The sequence below is a fragment of the Eublepharis macularius genome, chromosome 1 (assembly GCF_028583425.1).
Source record: "Eublepharis macularius isolate TG4126 chromosome 1, MPM_Emac_v1.0, whole genome shotgun sequence".
Taxonomy (NCBI): domain Eukaryota; kingdom Metazoa; phylum Chordata; class Lepidosauria; order Squamata; family Eublepharidae; genus Eublepharis; species Eublepharis macularius.
In genome coordinates this window covers 211,742,559-211,763,183 of record NC_072790.1, presented here as the reverse complement: position 1 = coordinate 211,763,183, position 20,625 = coordinate 211,742,559, and the positions used below count along the sequence as shown (strand labels likewise).

Below are 20,625 nucleotides of genomic sequence, written 5' to 3'. Positions count from 1 at the left end.
CTGCTGACCCATAAGTGACGATTTGCTAACCTGGATGTGACGTTTTCATGAACCAAACAAACGAGTTCACTAACTGGAGCAGGTTCGTGAAAGTTCGTGGTTCGTGAAATGCAACGAACCATGAACTGCACGGTTTGGTTTTTTTCTGGTTCGTGCCCATCTCTAGCTTTAATTATTGAGCCGTGCATGTGTGCACAAGTCGAAGGATTACCCCAGACACATCCATGTTTCTTTTTCTTTCTCAAAACTCATACTGCAGTGTTTTTGAAATGCATATGCATGCTGTGCCCCTACACACACCTTTTTGACCTTTGTAATCTGACATTGTAGTATTTCTTGTTTGTATGTTAGTCTCAGTAATGCCTCAGCCCTTCAGACATCTTGTTTTATAAGACCCATGGCCAAATAACAAATATCATATGTCTAATTCTAAACCGTGCCTCTGTGCTGATCAACAAACCCAGAAAATGGGGCCAGGGAGATAGGGGGTCTTTCTCTTTATACCTGAGGACCCCACAGGTTTGCAGAAAAATCCAACAGAGCAAAAAAGTAAAAAATGTAGTAGGTTTTGGAAAAGTATGGACATCTCACAATGCTACATTGTGAGATCATTTTGAAAAGGGGAAGAACAGTCATCTGCTGTTTCAACCAGGTGGGCAAGGGAGGAAGAACAGGTATTTTTGTTATCTGAGTTGGCCAGGTGGCTGGATGGGTGAGGAGTGGGAGCTGCCTCCTTGCTGCTGGCACTGAAAGTGGGGGAGGAGCAGGAGGAGTTTTCACCATCAGCCACCACCTCTGCATGGACTGGGCAAGTAGCAGCAGTGGTACATGTGGGTGGGTGGAAGAGAAGGGGGCATGAGCCTTCCCTGCTGTTGCAGCAGCTGCATGAGCCAGGCAGGTGGAGGTGGAAGCAGTGCAAGTAAGCTAGTCATTGCCCAGCTGAGCTACTGGGAGGTGGCATATCCACCTTGTGGGTCCTCCAGTTGTATTTTATTAATCCAGTGATCAAATAGACTCCAATCTAAGTCTTGGGAGTTGCATTGCGCATGACGCTGCAAAAGAAAGAAAGGAAAAGTATGCTTAAGTATTTCCCTTTGGCAGTATAGGACTGGAACAGCAGCAAAAACATCATGGAGTAAATATAAGAAAATTAGAAAATATAATTTTGTCAATTTCAGGCTGTATGATCCTCTGTTTCCCATTCATTGCAATGAATGGGAACTCTTTAGTATAATGCACTGGAATGTATAGATTTATAGATTATCGATTATTGAGCCAGTTTGGTGTAGTGGTTAAGAGTGTGGGACTCTAATCTGAAGAACTGGGTTTGATTCCCCACTCCTCCACTTGGCCAGCTGGGTGACCTTGGGCTAATCAAAGCTCTCTGGAGCTTTCTCAGCCCCACCCGCCTCATAGTGTGTCTGTTGTTGTGGGGATAATGACATACTTTGTAAATCGCTCTGAGTGGGTGTTAAGTCGTCCTGAAGGGTGATATATAAATTGAATGTTGTTGTTGTTGTTATTACAAGAGGTGTGGGACAAATCAAATAAAGTGAAACTGATCTCATGGAAGAATATGTGGAGTACAGAGTTTTAGAAGTTTGTAGACAAGTTTTGCCAGTTTTCCCCACTTTTTTGGGTCCATTTGGCCCTTCTAGCAGGCCAATTTAAGTTTTTAGCTTTCAATACATATGATACACAGTGAAACTTTTTTTGTGTTTCCCCACAGATCACATTCCAGTTTATTGCAACATTTTCTACTCTTGTGCCTTTAGTAGATTGTTCGTCAGTATTACAAGAGAGAGATAACCTCACAGAGGTAAGATTTGAAATGATTGTGTAGTGTAGCTTATTCATGACAAGAAATTTAAAGTCCAAACTTTCACATGCAAAAAGCAATTACATAGTGAACTGCTTCCAAAGGTGCTCAAATGTTAAAAAAAAAAGGTGGTGGTGGTGCAAGTTTCACCGTAGAAAGGGCCATAGTTTACCAGTAGTCCATGATTCTACCTACAGAAGATTCCTGCTTCAGTTCTAGAAAGCAGGACTGGGTAAGACTCAGAGGGACACAATTTGTCAAAGTAGATTGTAGTCAGTAGATTGATTCAAAATGTATTTATTTTGTGAGGGTGCAAATGCTAGCAGAAAGAAATATGGATAACAAGAAACATGTTTTCAAAGTATTTGTAACGATTCTCATAACAAATACAGTTTTACTGACATGAATTTTCTAAGTTGCAGTTTTGGAGAAATATCATAGGTCTGATGCAATAATGCTTTGAAATTGTAGGTGGAGAGAGAATTGTGTTCTGCAACTGCTGAATTTGAAGATTTTGTACTGCAATTTATGGACAGGCAAGTTGTGATGGGAAATTGAGTGGAGGTGATATTGTGCTGCAAATCTTAGTGTACTCTCCCATAGTGTAATTCTGCCAAAATCTCTCTCCAAAGGTTACATAAACTAAATTCTGTTGGTCACGGTCCAAATTAGTACAAAGACATTTGAATAGACTTTCTCTGCTCACATGCAGAGCCAATTGATGTTTGTTTTACTTGAATGTTTGTGAGTAGAGGTGGGCACGAACCAGGAAAAAAAACAAACCATGTGGTTCGTGGTTCATCCCGTTTCACGAACCAGGAACCACGAACTTTCACGAACTTGCCCCAGTTCGCGAACCAGTTTGTGGTTCAAGGGATGTAAATACCTCTTTCCGTGCTGCTGCGAAGCGGCACCGAAAGGGGTATTTCACCCCCCACCGGCTTGGATCAGCTGCTTGGCGGGGAGATCCCTGAGAAGCAGATGATCAGGGGGTTTAAATGCTGCTTTCTGTGCGGGCATTCCCCCCTGGCTTGAATCAGCTGCTTGGTGGGGAGATCCCCAATGAGCAGCTGATCCACTCTTGCAGCAGGAGAAGGGAACTGCGGGGCTGCGGGCTTAAGTTGGCAGCCCTGCTGCCAGGCGTGCCATTTGCCCACTGCAGAAGTGGCCAGGGAATCCCCTGGTCACTGTTGCAGTGGGCGAAGGGAATGGCAGGGCTGGTGGCTTAAGCCTGTATCCCTGCAGCCGCCAGGCACTCCATTTGCCCACTGCAGGAGCGGCCAGGGTATCCCCTGGTCACTCTCGCAACAAGCAGAGGGAACTTCGGGGTTGTGGGCTTAAACCCATAGTCCTGCCACCAGGCGCTCCATTTGCCCGCTGCAGGAGCAGCAAGGGGATCCCCTGGTCACTCTTGCAGTGGGCGAAAGGAACAGCAGTGCTGCTGGCTAAAGCCCACAGCCCTGCTGCCACCGGGCGCTTCATTTGCCCGCTGCAGAAGCAGCCAGGGGGATCCCCTGGTTGCTCTCGCAGCAGGCAAAGGGAGTGGGGGCTGCGGGCTTAAGCCCATAGTTCCGCCGCTGCTGAGTGCTCCATTTGCCCACTACAGGAGCATCCAGGGAATCCCCTGGTCGCTCTCACAGTGGGCGAAGTGAACGGTGGGGCTGCCGGTTTAAGCCCACAGCTCCGCTGCCAGGCACTCCATTTGCCCACTGCAGGAGCGGCCAGGGGATCCCCTAGTCGCTCTCGCGGCAAGCAAAGGGAACGGTGGGGCTGCGAGTTTAAGTTTAGAGCCCTGCTGCCGCCAGGCACTTTATTTGCCTGCTGTAGGAGTAGCCAGGGGATCCCCTGGTCACTCTTGCAGTGGGAGCAAAGGGAACGGCGGGGGCTGTGGGCTTACGCCCACAGCCCCCTCACTGCCAGGCGCTCCATTCACCCACTGCAGGAGCGGCCAGGGGATCCCCTGGTTGCTCTCGCAGCAGGCAAAGGGAACAGCAGGGCTGCGGGCTTAAGCCCATAGCCCCGCCGCCGCCAGGCACAGTAGCACGGAAGGAGCATTTAAACCTCAACAGCTTTGATCAGCTGGCTGGCAGGGAAGTCCCTGCCAAGCAGCTGATCCGGGGGTTTAAATCCCCCTTTCCGTGCCACTGCGCAGCGGCAGGGAAAGGGGCATTTAACCCCCACTGGCTTTCCCGAACCAAACGAACCAGACTAATCTCTGCAGTTTAGTAACCACATTATCACATTGGTGGCTTGATAAAAAAATAGCTTTGAAAGGTCTCCCCCTCCCCGGTGTAGTTCTCTCCTTGCTATAGATGAGTGGCTATTTAAAGATCTGACAAATGTATTCTATGATACACATAACATCTCATCAGGGTACAGACAAATCAACAGAAAGTTTAATATTTTTGCTAACAGTTGTCTTAATTTTTGTTGTCTAGATGTTTTGGACTTATAGAAAGCAGCACACTGGAGCAAACAAGAGAAGAGACTGAAACAGAAAAGATGACTCATTTGGAAAGTTTGGTAGAATTAGGCCTATCTTCTACTTTCAGCACAATTCTCACACAGTGTTCAAAGGAGATATTTAAGGTATGTGTAGCCAGTGTTGGAAGAACAGAATCCTTTTTCATCGTGTTAATTTTACTTAATAATGTAAAAAACAAGCTGGTGTAACTGTACAGCATGCACACATACAAATCCTACTATATAAAAGGCTAAGCATGTTCTCGATAACTCATTTTGGTGCGCCACCAGAAGGCATTTCCACGGAGGGAAGACCAGGCAAGGCAGCCCATCCCTCCAGAGAGGGAAGCCCAGGGTGGGATGAGGCCTGGAGCAGGTGGCAATGCGTGCCCCCCTGATTTACGCAGCTGGGCTCAGGAGCGTAGCAGGTGGCAATGCCTGCCCCACATCTTCTCCTAGCTAGGATCAGGAGCGGAGCAGGTGGCAATGTCCGCCCACTGCATTCACCCAGCTGGGATCAGGAGCGGAGCAGGTGGCAATACCAGCCCCTCTTCACTCACCTGGGATCATGAGTGGAGCAGATGACAATGCAATGCCCCCCCCCCCCCGCCTTCACCTGACTGGGATTGGGCATGGAGCAGGTGGAAATGCCTGCCGCCCGCCTTCACCCAGCTGGCATCAGGAGTGGAGCAGGGAGCAATGCCCGCCCCCTGCCATCACCCCGCTGCTGTTAGTTTGGTAGATGAAAGGCAAAACAACCTTTAGACACAGCAGCATGTACATGTATTATGAGGATCACTAGAGTGGTGCATGCCACTCTCCTTCTTTGGACCCACCTTGTGGCATGTTTGCTAAAGTTTAGTCACTGGTGTACTAAATGATTGCTAAATGGTGGAAGAGGCTTGATTCCCTTGTTTCTTTCTAGTGTATCCGCTTTAAGGACAAAATTGAGTTTGAACTAGAGTCTGCTTGTGGTTTTTGACTACAAACATTAGATCGTATTTATCCCCCCCCCCCCCCCCCGCATAAAGGAAGCTTGTTTAAGGTGGTTCATTGCCTTAACTGTTTTTTCTCTCTTCCTTTTCTTTTAGGTTGCCTTGGAGAAGGTTTTTAATTTTGCCATTTCAAATATATTTGAGACAAGAGTGGCTGGTCGTATGGTGGCTGACATGTGCCGAGCAGCTGTGAAAGTGAGACAGCCTTCTTCCTTTCCCACCGCCCTTCTCTGTTGAGATGCACACCAAAGAGTAACTGTAGTTATGCCATTTTTCCTGGCCCTGGAATTCCTTGCCAATTTGTCTGCCCTTTCATAGGCCTTCGGATAACAAGTTTCTTTATCCTAATCCCAAATACTTCATTCCCTCCTGAATTCAGCCCACTGAGCACACTCCTAATTACTGCTGTAAGATGCTCATTACCTCTTAAAAGTAAAAAACCCAAACCAAAAAACCCTTCCTGTTTGCAGAACAATCTTAATGTAGAATTTGATTCTCTGTGACATTTTCAGTGCTGTCCTGAGGAGTCTTTGAAGCTCTTTGTTCCCCATTGCTGCAACGTTATAGCACATCTTACTCTCAGTAAGTTTCAGTGATCTCACTTTGTGTTGTAACAAGTTCATTTTTGATGGGGTGTGAATTGCCTATTTAAAACAGAAACCATTTTTAAAGACAAATTGCTTCCAGAAGATATGGTGTACTTTGTGTTTTACAATCTCCTACAGCTTTCTGCATTTAGTATTAATTCCTGCAGGGTCTGTTCAACTAAAGACAAAAATTGCTTGCATGCCTAGGAAGCTAGCAGGTAGTTAGGAATTGCTGCTCAGTTCTACCTTGCTGAGTTGGAAGCAGGGATAAAGAACTATTTGGCTAGCAGGTATCTGCAATGGCTGCTGGAAAATGTTTTTATAGGTTGTTAATTGCTCTTGCCTTGAGCATCTTAAGTTTGCTTCATTCTAACAGCTGCTTCAAAGGTACATAACATCAGATATGTTTAATCACCCTGTGCTTATGGTACAGGAACCTGCTGTCTGTTCTAGCTTCTTGGTGCACGTTCTCATAAATATGTACAGTAGCAAATGTGTTACAAGCTCTTAAAGCAATTTCATTCATTATGCAGAGGCAAATCTAACTTTCCCACTGAAAGTAGACTCCGTAGGGATCTGCAGACAGTCACAGCTCCCTGGAGAATGCACCTGTGTGCTATATGTTTTTTGCATTCAAATTTAACCCTTGAAGGGGTACACTGAAAATTTTTGGATTTAGACCTAAAATATGTATCAGGTGGATCTTTATTCCCTCCATCCTGTTTTTTTTTTTAATTTTGTTTGTCTTGGTATGGACTGGAGAAGAGGAGGAAACCTGGCTCTGTGGGCCAGCTTGGAGAGAGGAGTGTGGCTGTTTACTGGTTTTATGTAAAACAAAACTTTTAATAATGCAACTAAAAAAACCGAGTTGCTCATGTAGAGCCATTGCTTGAAAGAGACATGACTGTTACAGGAAACATCCTGTAGCATCTAAGCTTTCCACGTGCTATTTTGCGTTTGTCTTTTATATGAGTCTTTAGGCCACTGTCAAGGTGAAGGAAGAGAGAGGGTACTTCTAGGTATTCAGGGGCATTTAACAAGTTTGCCAAGGATTGCTTCAGTTTCTCATCTCTCTCAAGCTTTGGCAAATGCAACTTACAGCTGCAGATGTTTCAGTGTAATAACAGTTGGGCTTCATTCTTTTAAATCTAGATGATGATGTCTTGCATGATGAAGAGTTAGATAAGGAGCTCCTGTGGAACCTCCAGCTTTTGTCAGAGGTATTATGTGAAATAATAGTGTTGGTGGTGGTGGGGATACAGTGAAATGAAATGCCGCTGTGGCTTCCATGTAATGTAGAAGTGAGCAGATTCATTGTGACTCAAGATATCCTGCCTAGGCTGGATGCCAGGGACTGCTGCAGATTGGTCCAGTACAGTGTCCGCAGCCCTGCTAGAAAGAGTGGCTATTGGGTTACATAAGGGCTGAAGGGAGGGAAGACTCACCATGGACACATGAAGCTGCCATTGGTCCACTGTGTATTGTCTACTCAGACTGGCAGTGGCAGTCCAGTGTCTCAGACAGTCATCTTTCATATTTTCTCCCACCTGATCCTTTAGCTGGAGTTGCCAAGGATTGAACTTAGGACATTCTGCATACCCACAGCCATTCCCAGGCAGAAAGTTTGCCCACCAACTTTGTTTGAGTCACTGTGGTTAGGCTGTCTTGTTAAGTGAAATAGCAGCAGCTGTAATGTTGCTCTCGGTGTCCTTGTGGTTGGTGCTAAATTTCTATGCAGAAGTCATGTCACTGTGAGGAGCTCCAGTCCATTCGCTCCTGTCGTAACCCAGGCCCCTCTTCCAACTAATAAGCACCATAAAGACCTTTCACTTTGTCACCCTGTTTTTCAGCTAATTGTGGCACAGTTTTTTCAGACATATGTGTCAAGTGTTTTGTAAACAATACCAATTTTAGCATCTGCTTCCACAGTTTGGACCTTTGGTAGCATTCTGGGTTGAGGGCCAAGTAGAGTCAAGAGGCCACAATTAAGGGTGGTGGTGGTTCTTGGCACTGCCAGTTCTGCCAGACATTGCTGACAAAGGACAAGTTGCATGGGAGACAAACACCTTTTAATTGGAGCAGTGCAATGGAATGAGAACTCCAGTATGTGAGTTAAAAAGAGCTGGAATCTTCTAAAACCTCCAATTTCTGCAATGTAAAAATTGATTGATGGTATAGATTCCTTGTGGTATATTTAAATTTCTGGTGTTTGCATTCTCTGATTAGATCACTCGTGTGGATGGGAAGAAGTTGCTGCCATACAGCGAGCAGCTTGTGAAGATTCTTCAGCGAACCCTCCACTTAACCTGTAAGCAGGGTTACATTCTGTCTTGTAACCTACTGCATCATCTTCTTCGTTCTACTACACTTATCTACCCCACAGAATACTGCAGTGTGCCAGGTGGTTTTGACAAGCCTCTTTCTGAATACTTTCCTATCAAGGCAAGGATTTTAACTTATTTAGGATTAGACGATTGAACTTTTTTTTTTAATTATGAACAATTATTCTATTTGTTTTTGTTTGAAGCTGTGTCCCCACTCCAGTGACAATGGGAAAGTGTAATTGAAAGATGCTATGAATGTAGATGTCTGCATTGTCTGTTTTTACCAGTTGTCATTTTATTTTATGTTCTTTTCATGCTGTCTTTAGCCTGCTCTGTCTTAAAGTTGGGGCAGATAACAATATATGAGTAAAAGAGAAAGCTAATACTAAATAAATTGGTGAGTTTCTTCATAACTAGGGGTTGTTTCATATGATAGAAAATTATAGGGTACGGCATATATTTGTAGTATACCTTACAATCTGAGTATATGTATATATACAAACAAATTCCTTCTCTCTAGTTAAAAAAATGTATTGTATGCTATGCTGTGGATTACATGCAATTTTACCTTTTATTTTTGTAATGTGAAGTGTGTTTGACTTTATGCACAGCTACTCTTAAGGAGTACAATGCAAAGGCTGACTCCCATTTAATGGGGGCTCGTTCACCCAGTACCTTTTGTCCATATAAACAGAGTTGATCATTTTGAAGCATGTTAACATCCAACAAGCTCTGTTTTGAGACTCTTTCCCAAAAGAAGCCTCAGAGAGCACTACTTACATGCCTAAGGAAGATAATGATTTAGTGTAATTGTGACTCTGTGCCCCACCCCACCCTTATGATATATTTTGGATTTTATGCTTATCTCACGCATTTTATAATCTTAGCAGCTTTGGTTCAGTTTAAAGAAAGGTGACAATTTTTAAAACACTATTTGAGCCCTGTCCAAAAAGAACTTGAAGTATAAGAACCAGAATCAACTAGGGCTCTTCTCACCAGCAACCTGTACCTATTTCCAGTTTTATTTCCAATTTTGCTGCAGGATTTGTCTTCCCAGTGATCAAAAACATTAGAATGAGTTTTGTTAAGATGCAAGACTATGATACGAATCCCTATTATATACAATAAGCACTAGTCTCCTTGAGGTTGAGTATTTGAGCTAAATGAGGAACAGCTAGACATTTTCACTAAATGCAAAATGCATCTTCCTTGTTTTGTTTTTGCAGGACTGGGGTAGACCTGGTGATCTACGAAGTCTCAACATCCAGTGGCATGTTCCTTCTGCTGAAGAGACAGCTTTTTCTTTCTACCTGCTGGATTCTTTTCTCCAACCAGAGCTTGACAAGCTAGTACGTTATGCAGATGCAGATCTTGAAATGTCCAGGTCAGTAGAAGTGTAGTCAGCGATGATGTTTCACTCTGAGTTGACTGGCAAGTTTGGGTGTCTGTGTGTGCGTGTGGTGTTTTTTACAGCAATATATAACTTCTTCATAGTGATCCAAGTGTTTCATGTACATAGTCCCTTTATAGCAGCCCTGTAACATAGGCCTATATTACAACAGGGTGGGCATATTTGCACGTTTTTGCTGTGACAGACATGTTCCCTGTGGTGTACAAGCTTGTTTGATATATAAGATAGCAAATGAGTATTTGTTGTGTATGCTTGTTACATTTTGGCCCTCAGATGGTTGCTTACCTTCCTGTGACTTTCATGGCTGCATTGAGATTTGAGTGGGAGACTTCCCAGCTCAGAACTGCTGATTTCTGAGAGAGCCAACATGGTGTTTTGGCTGTAGTGTTGGACAGAGAATGTTGGAGACCTGGGTTCAAATCCCCACTTGGCCATGAAGCTTGCTGGAGTGACCTTTGGCCTGTCAATCTCACAGGGTTGCCCTGTCCCCCAGCGGCAGCCATTTTCCCTCCTGCGAGCCATTAAGGTTTTTTTTCCCGTTTTTTAAAAAATCACTGTTTTCATATTGTTACATTGATAGACTGTTACAATAATATAGGTCTTTTAATTTCCCAGCTTTTGTTTTTTAAAAGTTAGTCTCTAGTCCCTTCTGCTGCAGAGAAATGGTTTTCCCCTTGTCTCTAGGAAGGGGCCAGAGACTTTTTTTTTTTAATCGAATGCTGGGAATTCATAGAACTTGTTGCATTTCTTAAACACTGAAATATATTTAATGTTTGCTTTCAGAGATGATGTGCAGCAGTGTCTCACTATAGTGCACAATTGCCTGATTGGGTCGGGGAACATTCTGCAACCTTTGAAAGGAGAGAGAGTAGCTCACCTGTAAGTAGTAAGCATTACCCTGTATATACAGAAAATAGAGTGACTGGGAGGAATCTTCCCAGGCTGATGCTGTGTAATTTGCCTTGAATGCTATCAATTTAGAAATACAATTAATCAAAACGTACAAAAAATCCCATAGTCACATACACACCTACTTATCTTTACATTGATACTCTGCTTTGAAATCTGTTTGTATCTGCTATCTCAAAAATGTGAGGACATGGCACCCGGGCTGTGAAAATGTATCTCAGCCCATTCATTGAGCTGTTTTATAATTGATTTTAAGCTGTATTTTAATCCATGTTGTACCTTGCCCTGAGCCCGCTTGCAGGGATGGCGGGTTAAAAATAAAATAAATAATAGATAATAATGTTAAGTAATCAGATTGTTGGCCTGTAAAATGGCAGCAACTAATGACTGTTGAATTGGAAATCTGTATAGTACAGAGTAGAGGGCTTTATCTCTCTTACTCTTGAGGTGCAATTTGGTATCCCCAAGATTATCTGGATGGAACTAAGAACATGTGCTAAATTCTAGAGAACGCAATAATTTCTAATATGTTCACCAAGTTGGCAGAGACTCTGCTATTTGAAGAACTACTAGGAATATAGTAGTAATTACTGAGAGGTAGCCAGGTTAGTCCACTGCAGCAAAATTAAAAAAAAATCCAGTGGCACCTTAAAGTCTAACAAAATTTTATTCCACCATTAACCTGCATGAGTCAGAGTATCTGAGGAAGTGAACTGAGACTTGCAGAAGCATATGCTGGAATACAGTTGATAAGAAGGAGGTAGTTTATAGCTGTACTAGTCCAAAAGCAAAATCCAAGACAAACTTAATGACTACCAAGTGATTTTTATTATTTCTTCCAAAAAAACAATTGTATCTCCTGGTTGAGAGAGCTTAGAATCATTGTTACTCTAGTGTTTTTTCCCTATTGCATATAACCAATTTAGTGACACTTACCTGGAGAAAAACTGAGTGTAAGGGCATTATCCGCCTTGAATCTCAGTGGTAAAAGGTGGACTATAAATGACACAAATAAATAAAATAAATACATACAGGATGTGTGCAATTGGGCTCACATCAGACTTATATTGGAGCCAGAGAATAGTGATGAAAAAAAGTGACAGCCTCTCTTTTTACTGGTGAACATGGTGCAGGAGGGAAACTGGGAGCTCCTCCTCCCCCCACTCAGTACTGCCTTGCTGCACCAAGTGAACGAGTGTCTTTTATTGTTTCCCCATGTATGTCTGTTTGCAAGCTTGGTTGTGCATCTGTGACGTGGCACTTGACAGACATACTGTGTAGCTTGGCCCTAGCTTGAAATCAGCACCTTTTATATCTGCCCTCCATCCAACACACAATGCAGGCTTGGAGGGGACTGAGGATCATGTCCTGAGGACCCCCCCCCCCTTTGTTATACATATTTAATTTTTTTTTGTAATATCTAGCCTGGTAAACAAGTTCTGGAGAACTGGAAAATGTGCACACTATTATGTGACGTTTGGTCATCATAAAAGGTATTACATGGTTTGTGGTCTTGGATTTGGTTATAAATGTTGTTAGTTTTTGAGGAGTTACGGAAATTCTGTTTATGTGCTTAGTAAAAAGTCCTCATAGCACAGCTGCCCAGACAAAACAGTAAGAGAATTCTATTTTACGTTTGATTCTGGCTGGATGAACTTTTGCATTACCTTAAAAACAACGCCATAGGATCAAAGAGTGCAATGTATGTCTGAAATATGAAGAAACCAGCCATCGCCATTGTGATTTGTCATTTGTTCAAGAGGGTTTTATTTATTGGAGATGTTACTTAAAGCCATAGTGGAGGCTGTTTTCAGTCTTCAGACTTTTAACAGTAACTAATGCGTATGTGGGAAATTGATGGTAAAGTCACATTCATGGCATGTTTTTTTGTTTAAGCAGCTTGTGTACATTGTGTGTTCTTCAGGGTTCCAAGTCTGGTGTCTTTAGAAGAGATCAAACTTTATACTGGTGTTGACTATGGTGAGTGAGCCCCAGTTAGAAGATAATTAAAGAACTGTTTAAATTTTGCTGCTTTATTATCACAGAATGATGCTAGTCTCCTGACAAGGTGGTAGTTAACATTGCAGCTAGTTCAGTGCCCCTTCGCCAGTGCTTTAAGGGCCAGAAATTGGCTTTTCAAAAAATGAAAGCTGCAATTCTCAGGTTGCTGAATTCTCTGCAGTTTCAGTGTTTCTACTGTGTAGCTGTGGGACACACAGCCCTGGTAATTACTAGTTTTGTATTCCTGCAAACAGACTCATTTATAATAATATGCCTGGTACTTTCCAGCTTACAGTGAGTTTTTCTTTTAATGCTACAATAAGTAGTGTGCAGGTTTAATGTACTCCCCAAGGCTCTTCTGCATAGTCTACACATGTCCTGGATTTCTGAGAATCCCAGTTGCCATTTTACATTTTTAGCATTTTAGTTGCTGGTATATGTTTGATGTTACAGTAAAACAATCCACTGTGGTCCTTGTTGCCAATCATCTCCCCCGCCCCCCAGTTGAATTAGTGGATAAAAAAATTCTACAGGCTTAGCTCTGTTTTAGATATTAACCCCTGCATGAAATAAACAAGCATTTATATTGCATGAGTGTAGGCTGATGGCGAATTCTTACATTTTATGGACCAGTAGAAATAACCCACATTCCCCATCAAGTGTGAAGGCCTCAGACAGCTTGATCTAGGAGTGTCCTTCCATGTGCGTCTTTCTTACTCAGAAACAAAATCCCAATCCAAAACATGAACCTTTCTCCATCATTACGTTGTAGTTTTTTTAAAAAGAGCCACATACCTAATTCTGAATGTATGCACCCTTTACAATATGTGTGTATTGTATTCTAGTTGCTTTAATGGAAAGAGAAAGTTAACCATCCCTAAATGTTCATAAACAAATACTTTTAGGGGCTTCCTGATTCACTTCAATGTTATGATCAGCTCGATGCGCTCAGCAGAGAATATATGAGCAAAGTTATAGCTGACACTGAAATGAATAAGGAAGTCCCTGCTTGCATGTGAATTGTGCGTGCGTGCATGTTGGAGAAAGTGTGTGTGCACATATCTATAATACAAATCTTTTCATGGCTTCCATGTAGTACTTTTGTGTTGCTAGAAACAATTTCTCTTATTTTTTGTTTTTGCTTTGTTATGTCAGTAGCCAGTGATTGTGCTTTGTATCTTCATGTAATGTAAAGCACAAGCTTTATAGAGAATGGTCTTCTCTTGTCTAGATTTGTCAAGAGAGAATTACAGGGAAACAATTGCCAGGGTTACAAGGAAGCTCCTACGTAAGTGTGTTTTTGTATTTGATTCGTTTATTTGAAGCCAATTTATACTTTGCCTTTCCTTTTTTAGCTCATGGTGACTTACCAAACATGTCATTGAAAGAATCATAGAACCATATTAAAAAACAGCAAGATTTGAGTCCCATGGCACCTTAGAGACCAACAAGATTTTCAAAGTGTAATCTTTTGGGAGTCAGAGCTCCCTTCTTCAAACACAAATACAATACTTATGAACCAATCTAGCAGAATTTGCTTGCTACTTGATCCATAAAGCATAGCATCAAAACAAACACTAGTCCAATAATTGCCAAAGGCCTTGTGGAAGAAAAACATTTTCAGGCCCTGCTAAATGCCATCAGGTCTTTTTGTATATTCTCCAGCACACTATACTCTTAATAGACTAGTAATGATGGAGGATGAACACACTGTCCTTATTGAAAGGACAGCCAGAAGGAACAACTAAGATCTAATATCAGTAGGAGTGATCCTTCAAATATGGGAGCCCAAAGTCATGAAGAGCTTTAGAGGTAAGAACTAGCTCTTCGAATAGAAAACAGAAAATGCATTTGGAGCCAGTTTCCTTCTTTTCTTGTTTCGATTGCATTACTGTAGTTGTACATTCTAATTTTTCTGTTGGTAGTTAAAGGATTTAAAAAGTCATTGTAATATATCTTTGCAGAATGTTTCAGTTTAAATTAGAGATGGGCATGAACCAGGGAAAAAATGAGCCATGTGGTTTGTGGTTCGTCGCGTTTCATGAACCATGAACCACGAACTTTCACAAACCTGCCCCAGTTCACGAACTGGTTCGTTTGGTTCGTGAAAATGTCACTTCTGGGTCAGCAAAATAGAAAAGAGTCCAGTAGCACCTTTAAGACTAACCAACTGTACTGTAGCATAAGCTTTCGAGAATCACAGTTCTCTTCGTCAGATGCATGACTTCTGGGTCAGCACTTCCATGTCAGCAGAAGGTCTGCAGAAAGCCCATCCCCCATTGCTTAGGAAACCGATTGATCAGTGCCAGGCTGTCTGCAATGATGAACCAAAAAATGAACTGAACAAACCGGCCTAAAGTTTGTGGCGGTTCATCAGAAATGGGCTCTGACGAACTGCTTGTTCGCGAACCATGAACTGGCCTGGTTTGTGCTGAATTTTGGTTCGTATTTCGGTTCGTGCCCATCTCTAGTTTAAATCAAGAGTCCTGATTGTTGTAGTTGGTGAACTAGCTCTTTGAACTATTTTTAACTTACGAGATTTTCCTTGTTCTCGTGATAGATTATGTACTTGACCACTCTGAGGATGATACCAAGTCGTTGTTTCTCATCATAAAGGTACACTTTCAGATTCTGACAGGTTTTAGTGATTTTTCTTTTTGCTAGCCAAATGGATTTGTTCTATTCAATCTAAATTCTTCTTTTTCAGATCATTAGTGACCTTTTACATTTCCAAGGTTCTCATAAGCATGAGTTTGATTCACGATGGAAAAGCTTTAACTTGGTGAAGAAATCAATGGAGAATAGGGTTGGTATTTTATATAAGCATCTTAATTAACTGAAATCTGTGTTCTAGAAACTCCAGAAAGAATAGCTGTGACACTTGAAGATTTATTTTTTCATTCATACTTGCTGCAGTGGGAGAGAGTCTCCAGAAAGTTGTTTAACCACTGAAATTATGTACTAAAATAGCACTTAAGTACTTCAGTGCTATTGGGAGTGACTTTCTTTGGCTGAGCAAATGCTTTGCATGTTAGGAAATCCTAGGTCTTGTGACACTGGCACATTTATTTAGAAAACATTACAAACAGTATACGCTTTAAGGTCAAAGCTGCAACACAAAGAGACTGATACCTCAGGAAATGCAGGCTTTTCTCCAGTATTTAGTGAATACATTTGGAGGCAGTTATTAAAATGAAAGTACTATAAAGCACAACTATAGTCCTACCAATAAAGAATTGTCTTGGAATAAGAATGGCATAAAGTAGGTTTTCCCTGTTCCTAAGCAAAAGGTATCTAACAGGGAAATCTCAGAAATCGGAGGGCAAGTCAGAGAGCAAACTCTCATACATAATGGAGGTGTTTGCTTCTCTTTGCAGCTTCAAGGAAAGAAACAGCATATCAGAGCGCTGCTGATTGACAGAGTCATGTTACAGCATGAGGTAATGTGCATCTCTCTGTAACCCGTGTTTGCTTCTTGGTTGTCTTGAACTTTGTCCCTCTATGTTTGTTGTGCAAAACCCCCCTTCTAATTTGGAACTTTCCATTTAGTTAAGAACACTCACTGTGGAAGGCTGTGAATATAAAAAAATTCACCAGGACTTGATTAGGGACCTTCTTCGTTTGTCCACAAGTTCATATGGCCAGGTAAGTGTATATTGTCTTCAACAGTTTTGCACAGGCAAGGTGTTAATGCGCTAGTTTTCATGCTGGTGTTTTAAAATGAAAGCAGTGTTGAGCAACTCTTAGAAACGTCATATAAAGCACAGTAGGATGGCAGTGGCTTCATTCTCTGTCATGATACTCTGTTTTGATTGTTCAAAGGGCCCCTAACACTTCAGGTAGTGATTGTAGCTTGTTTGGCCAGAATTAAAATTTATTGTGGAATTAAAGGATTGGATCCAAAGATCCTGCTTTGTATGTGGAAAGCACTTTAAGTGTGTGTGTGTGTGTGTGTGTGTGTGTGTGTTTGTGTATTGTTCACTCCATCTACAAAAACCATATCTGTTTAATCATCTGTCCCCAGTGTGATGTCATCCAAAGGGGGGCACTTGTGCAGGGGTGACCTGTGAGGCAAAAAATGCCTCGGAAAGGTCTTGACCTCCCCTCATGGAGGGAGGGAGGGAGGACGAGAGCCCTGCCCTACCGACTGCAAGGGAGCAGAAGGGCAATTACACACTTGCTGTGGCTTCTGCTCAGCTTCCACCCACTTGCCGCCTGTCTGTCTAGTGCAGAGCGGGGGCCATTGGCTCCTGTGAGGCATGGCTGCCAACTTGTGGTGGCAGGAATTCTCACCCCTCCTTGAGGGGGCCATCAATTTGTAGCAGTGGTGGCTTCCATCCACTTCATATGGAGCTGCCTGAGGGTCATGGTGGCCCTGCTTGGGGGGAAGAGCAGCTCCCCAGGGCATTGGCATGCTGGCACTTTCCCCAGTGACCTTAATGACCAATCCGCTTCTGCTCTTAAATGTGCCAGAAATTATCCAGAAACATTGAGTGGTGTAGGGGAGGCTATTGCTAAAGCCAAGAGGGTTACCGCTTTCTGTATGAGACAGACGTCACAATTTAATCGCTTTGTTAATTCAAGCTTATTTCTTCTTTATGTATGTTCCTATGTTTTGCTTCCATATGAAGGCTTGTGGTGTTTCTTTTCTTAGGTCAGAAGCAAAGCTCAGCATGCGTTCTTCACTGCCCTGGGGACTTATAACTTCTGTTGCAGGGATATTATTCCTTTAGTTTTGGAGTTTTTGCGGCCTGATGCACGCAATGTCACCCAGCAGCAGTTTAAAGTAAGGTTTCTTTTACTTCTTCCTCTAATCCGGTCCCCCCCGCAATTAGATACACATGCTAGTGCGCTTGTAAATTTGTGCTAGCATTAGTTACTTTGATAATAGCAGTGCTTCTTATAAGGGCAATGTGTTGTTAATTTTGATAAATAAGAAAAAATGAATGTCATCTTCCAGTCAGGTGTGTTGTATAATTATTGTTTTGTAAAATAATATAAGGTGTTTGCCCTGTACTGTCAACAGATGTCACTTAAACTTGGGTTTTCAAAAAGAATATTTTGTACTTGCTGACTTCCAAAAATACCTCACCGAAGTTTTCTGAAGCTGCAACTTCAATGAATTGTTTATCATTTCCTCCTACAACATGCTCTCCACAGGGTGCCTTGTATTGCCTTCTGGGAAATCACAGTGGAGTGTGCTTGGCAAATCTTCATGACTGGGACTGCATTGTCCAAACCTGGCCTGCAATTGTCTCTTCTGGACTTAGCAAAGCAATGTCTCTGGAAAAACCCTCTATAGTCAGGCTATTCGATGACCTTGCGGAGAAGATCCATCGGCAGTATGAAACGATAGGATTGGATTTTGAAGTAAGCAAGAATATGAATATATAAACCTAAGCAGCCTTCAGAAACTGCTGCCGAAAGTACTGATTACCCAAGACCTTGGAGGGGAAGAGTTGCTAGTCTACATGTAGCAGATGTATTTGCCACATGGAACTGTCCTGAATGGGGGAGCTAGCATTTCCAAAAAGTATACAATTACAAAGTCATATATGAGGGATGTATATGTCTAAGTTGCTGCATGTAGCAGTGTTGTAATTGATCCTTAGATGATGGTAAACCATGTATCTAGTATGCACTTACAAAGAATACACATTCTAGGTATAGAAGGTGTGGGATATATTACTACTGCTGTTCTATTTGAGGCTTCTTAAAATACTCCAAAGAGCTGATATTCACTATGCAACTTGCATCAACCAAAGAGTCACATTGACCTCTATCCTTAATGTGAGGCTTGCTCTTCAGGGAGGCTGCCAGTTTTCTGTTCTTTGGGCATCATGGTTTGAACCAGCTGCCAATCACAGTACCCACCAGGCAAGGCCCACTTTTCTGAAACAAGATGGTTGCTAGATGGGGCAGTGATGCTCAGAAGAGCCACAGGTGGTATGTCAAACAGCCACATAAAGCTCCCAGACCACTGAGTGAGTGTCAGTGCTTTGGAGCATTTGTTCATAATTTCTAAGAAGATGGAACAACTCAGTTGGGGGAAATGAAGAGGTGGGTACAAAGAGGGTATTTGGGTTCAATGGAATTAAGGGATGGTTTCAAAAATTTAAGCTAAGAGAGCAGGACCTTCAGTAAACATGCTTAAAATTATACAGGTGGAATCTTGGCATGTTCTCCCTGGAGTAGTAATCAAAGTGGAAGGATTTAATTAGCGTGAAAGACCAATAGAGCAATCATATGGAGAGTTACTCCAGTCTAAACCCATTGAAACCATACAACTGTAGCACAAGTAGCATTTTCCCTCCTAAGATATTCTATTTTAGTGGAGGGTAGCGTTTTTTTTCTGGTTCCTCAGTGACTTTTTGAACACATAATGGATCCTGCGCTCCCTTAGAATCCCTTCTTTTGTCAAAGATTGATTTGTGACTCCATCCCTCTCCAGGTTCCAGAGAAGTGTGTTGAAGTGGCTGTTCTCATGCAGAAATCAGGGTACCCTCACAGTGGCTGGACTGGTCTTAGTCCAGAGGAGATTCAGTTGGGAACGCAGCGGCAGAAAGAAAGGAATGCTGAGTCCTCACAGTAAGTGGGAAAGGCTCTGTAATTAGAGAGTTGACTGCAGCTTGAAACCTGCATACATTATTTGCTTGTTTTGCTTTCCTATGATAGCAAAGAGGAAATCTAATGACTGCTGTCTTAGTGCCACAAAAGGTTTTTAATATCTCTAGACTGATAACAGACCAGTGCTGAAGCATGAGTTTATCCATTTAAAAATTTCCTCTACTCCAGTTTGTGGTGAGCCTTTTGTGCGTAGTATTTGTCACACAAAGAGTCAGCCTGTGTTCATAGTACTACAAACCCAGAAGATGTTGACTGTGTTTTTATGATCCTTGTTTCATTTTCAGAAACTATGAAAACTTGGTTTACAAGCTATTAGATTGTGTGGATCAAAGAAATCTGTAAGTATGTCAGTGCGCAGATACCTTTTTTAAAAAGTGCAAATCATATTACAGTTACTTAGGCTTTTAAAACAAGCCTGAGGGATTACAATATTTGTTGCGCTTCCTGCAGCCCCATTCTAAATGCTTGCCAGGTTTATGTATCTGACTTTCACGGTTTAGTTCATGTAAGAAGAAATCAAAAGAATGCTATGTTAACAGATAATTGGGCCATCCAAAAGACTCTTTTTAATTACTGTTCTAATTTGTATAGAAGACAGGAAGTTTCTGTAAAGAAAATGAGTGAGTATTTAAGGAAACAGAACTTACCTAAAATCACGGAGGAACAACAAGTGATGAATGGCCCAATAACGATTCAAGAGGAGGTGGAAGCAGTTAAGAAGATAAAAATAGGGACGACACCAGGCAGATGCAGGACAGTTCCAGTTCTTCACTCTCTGCTGGCCTGATCGGATAGGGCGATACTTAGCTGTTTATTTATTTTTATTTATGTCACTTATAGTCCACCTTTCTCACTGAGATTCAAGGCGGATTACACATTGTGAGATTAGTACAATCAGTATCAATTACATTTCAATACAGTATCAAGGACATTTCATAAACAATACCATAGAGTAAATAGATACAAGTTTAAAAGACATAGTATTAGCAAGAATCCAATACAGAGTAGGAAAAAATACTGAAGCATAACATAATCAATTCTAGGACTACATTAGACAACATGGAGTGCTGGTTGTACGTAGGAGTACATATTTAAAGCAGCAGATAATATGTAAGGCAATATAGTGATGAAGTCTATGGTCCCTAACTCATTAGCGAAGCACCTGAGACCCCATCCCTACAATGCAGTCCTCCCATTTGAGTAAAAATCCTTTTTGAATAGTTCGGTTTTGCATCGTTTACAAAAAGCCAGGAGAGTGGGGGCTCTTCTGACCTTCCTCAGGATGGTCATTCCACAGGATAGGGGCCACCACAAAGAAAGCCCGTGTATGGGCTGCTGCTGACTTCACCTGTGTGCAGCCTGGCACCTGCAGGAGACCCTGTTCAGATGAGCAAAGCTGCTGTGGAGGAACATAGGGAGGGAGATGGTCCCGTAGGTATGCCGGACCAAAGCCATGAAGAACTTTGTATGTAATAACTAATACCTTGAA

The 20,625-nt window shown here is 42.2% G+C and overlaps 1 protein-coding gene across 1 annotated transcript in view; it reads left to right on the top strand.

Annotated features, from left to right (window-relative positions):
* PSME4 (proteasome activator subunit 4) overlaps nt 1-20,625 on the top strand; it is a 107,511-nt gene that overhangs the window by 46,008 nt on the left and 40,878 nt on the right. The window contains exons 12-30 of the mRNA XM_054986549.1: nt 1,730-1,819; nt 2,291-2,355; nt 4,258-4,408; nt 5,374-5,472; nt 5,790-5,859; nt 7,017-7,084; nt 8,091-8,306; nt 9,415-9,572; nt 10,383-10,478; nt 12,433-12,488; nt 13,741-13,797; nt 15,070-15,125; nt 15,217-15,315; nt 15,887-15,949; nt 16,059-16,154; nt 17,164-17,295; nt 17,670-17,879; nt 18,961-19,097; nt 19,421-19,474. Of these exons, the coding sequence (XP_054842524.1) occupies nt 1,730-1,819; nt 2,291-2,355; nt 4,258-4,408; nt 5,374-5,472; nt 5,790-5,859; nt 7,017-7,084; nt 8,091-8,306; nt 9,415-9,572; nt 10,383-10,478; nt 12,433-12,488; nt 13,741-13,797; nt 15,070-15,125; nt 15,217-15,315; nt 15,887-15,949; nt 16,059-16,154; nt 17,164-17,295; nt 17,670-17,879; nt 18,961-19,097; nt 19,421-19,474 (1,973 nt within the window). The remainder of the gene's footprint in view (nt 1-1,729; nt 1,820-2,290; nt 2,356-4,257; nt 4,409-5,373; nt 5,473-5,789; nt 5,860-7,016; nt 7,085-8,090; nt 8,307-9,414; nt 9,573-10,382; nt 10,479-12,432; nt 12,489-13,740; nt 13,798-15,069; nt 15,126-15,216; nt 15,316-15,886; nt 15,950-16,058; nt 16,155-17,163; nt 17,296-17,669; nt 17,880-18,960; nt 19,098-19,420; nt 19,475-20,625) is intronic.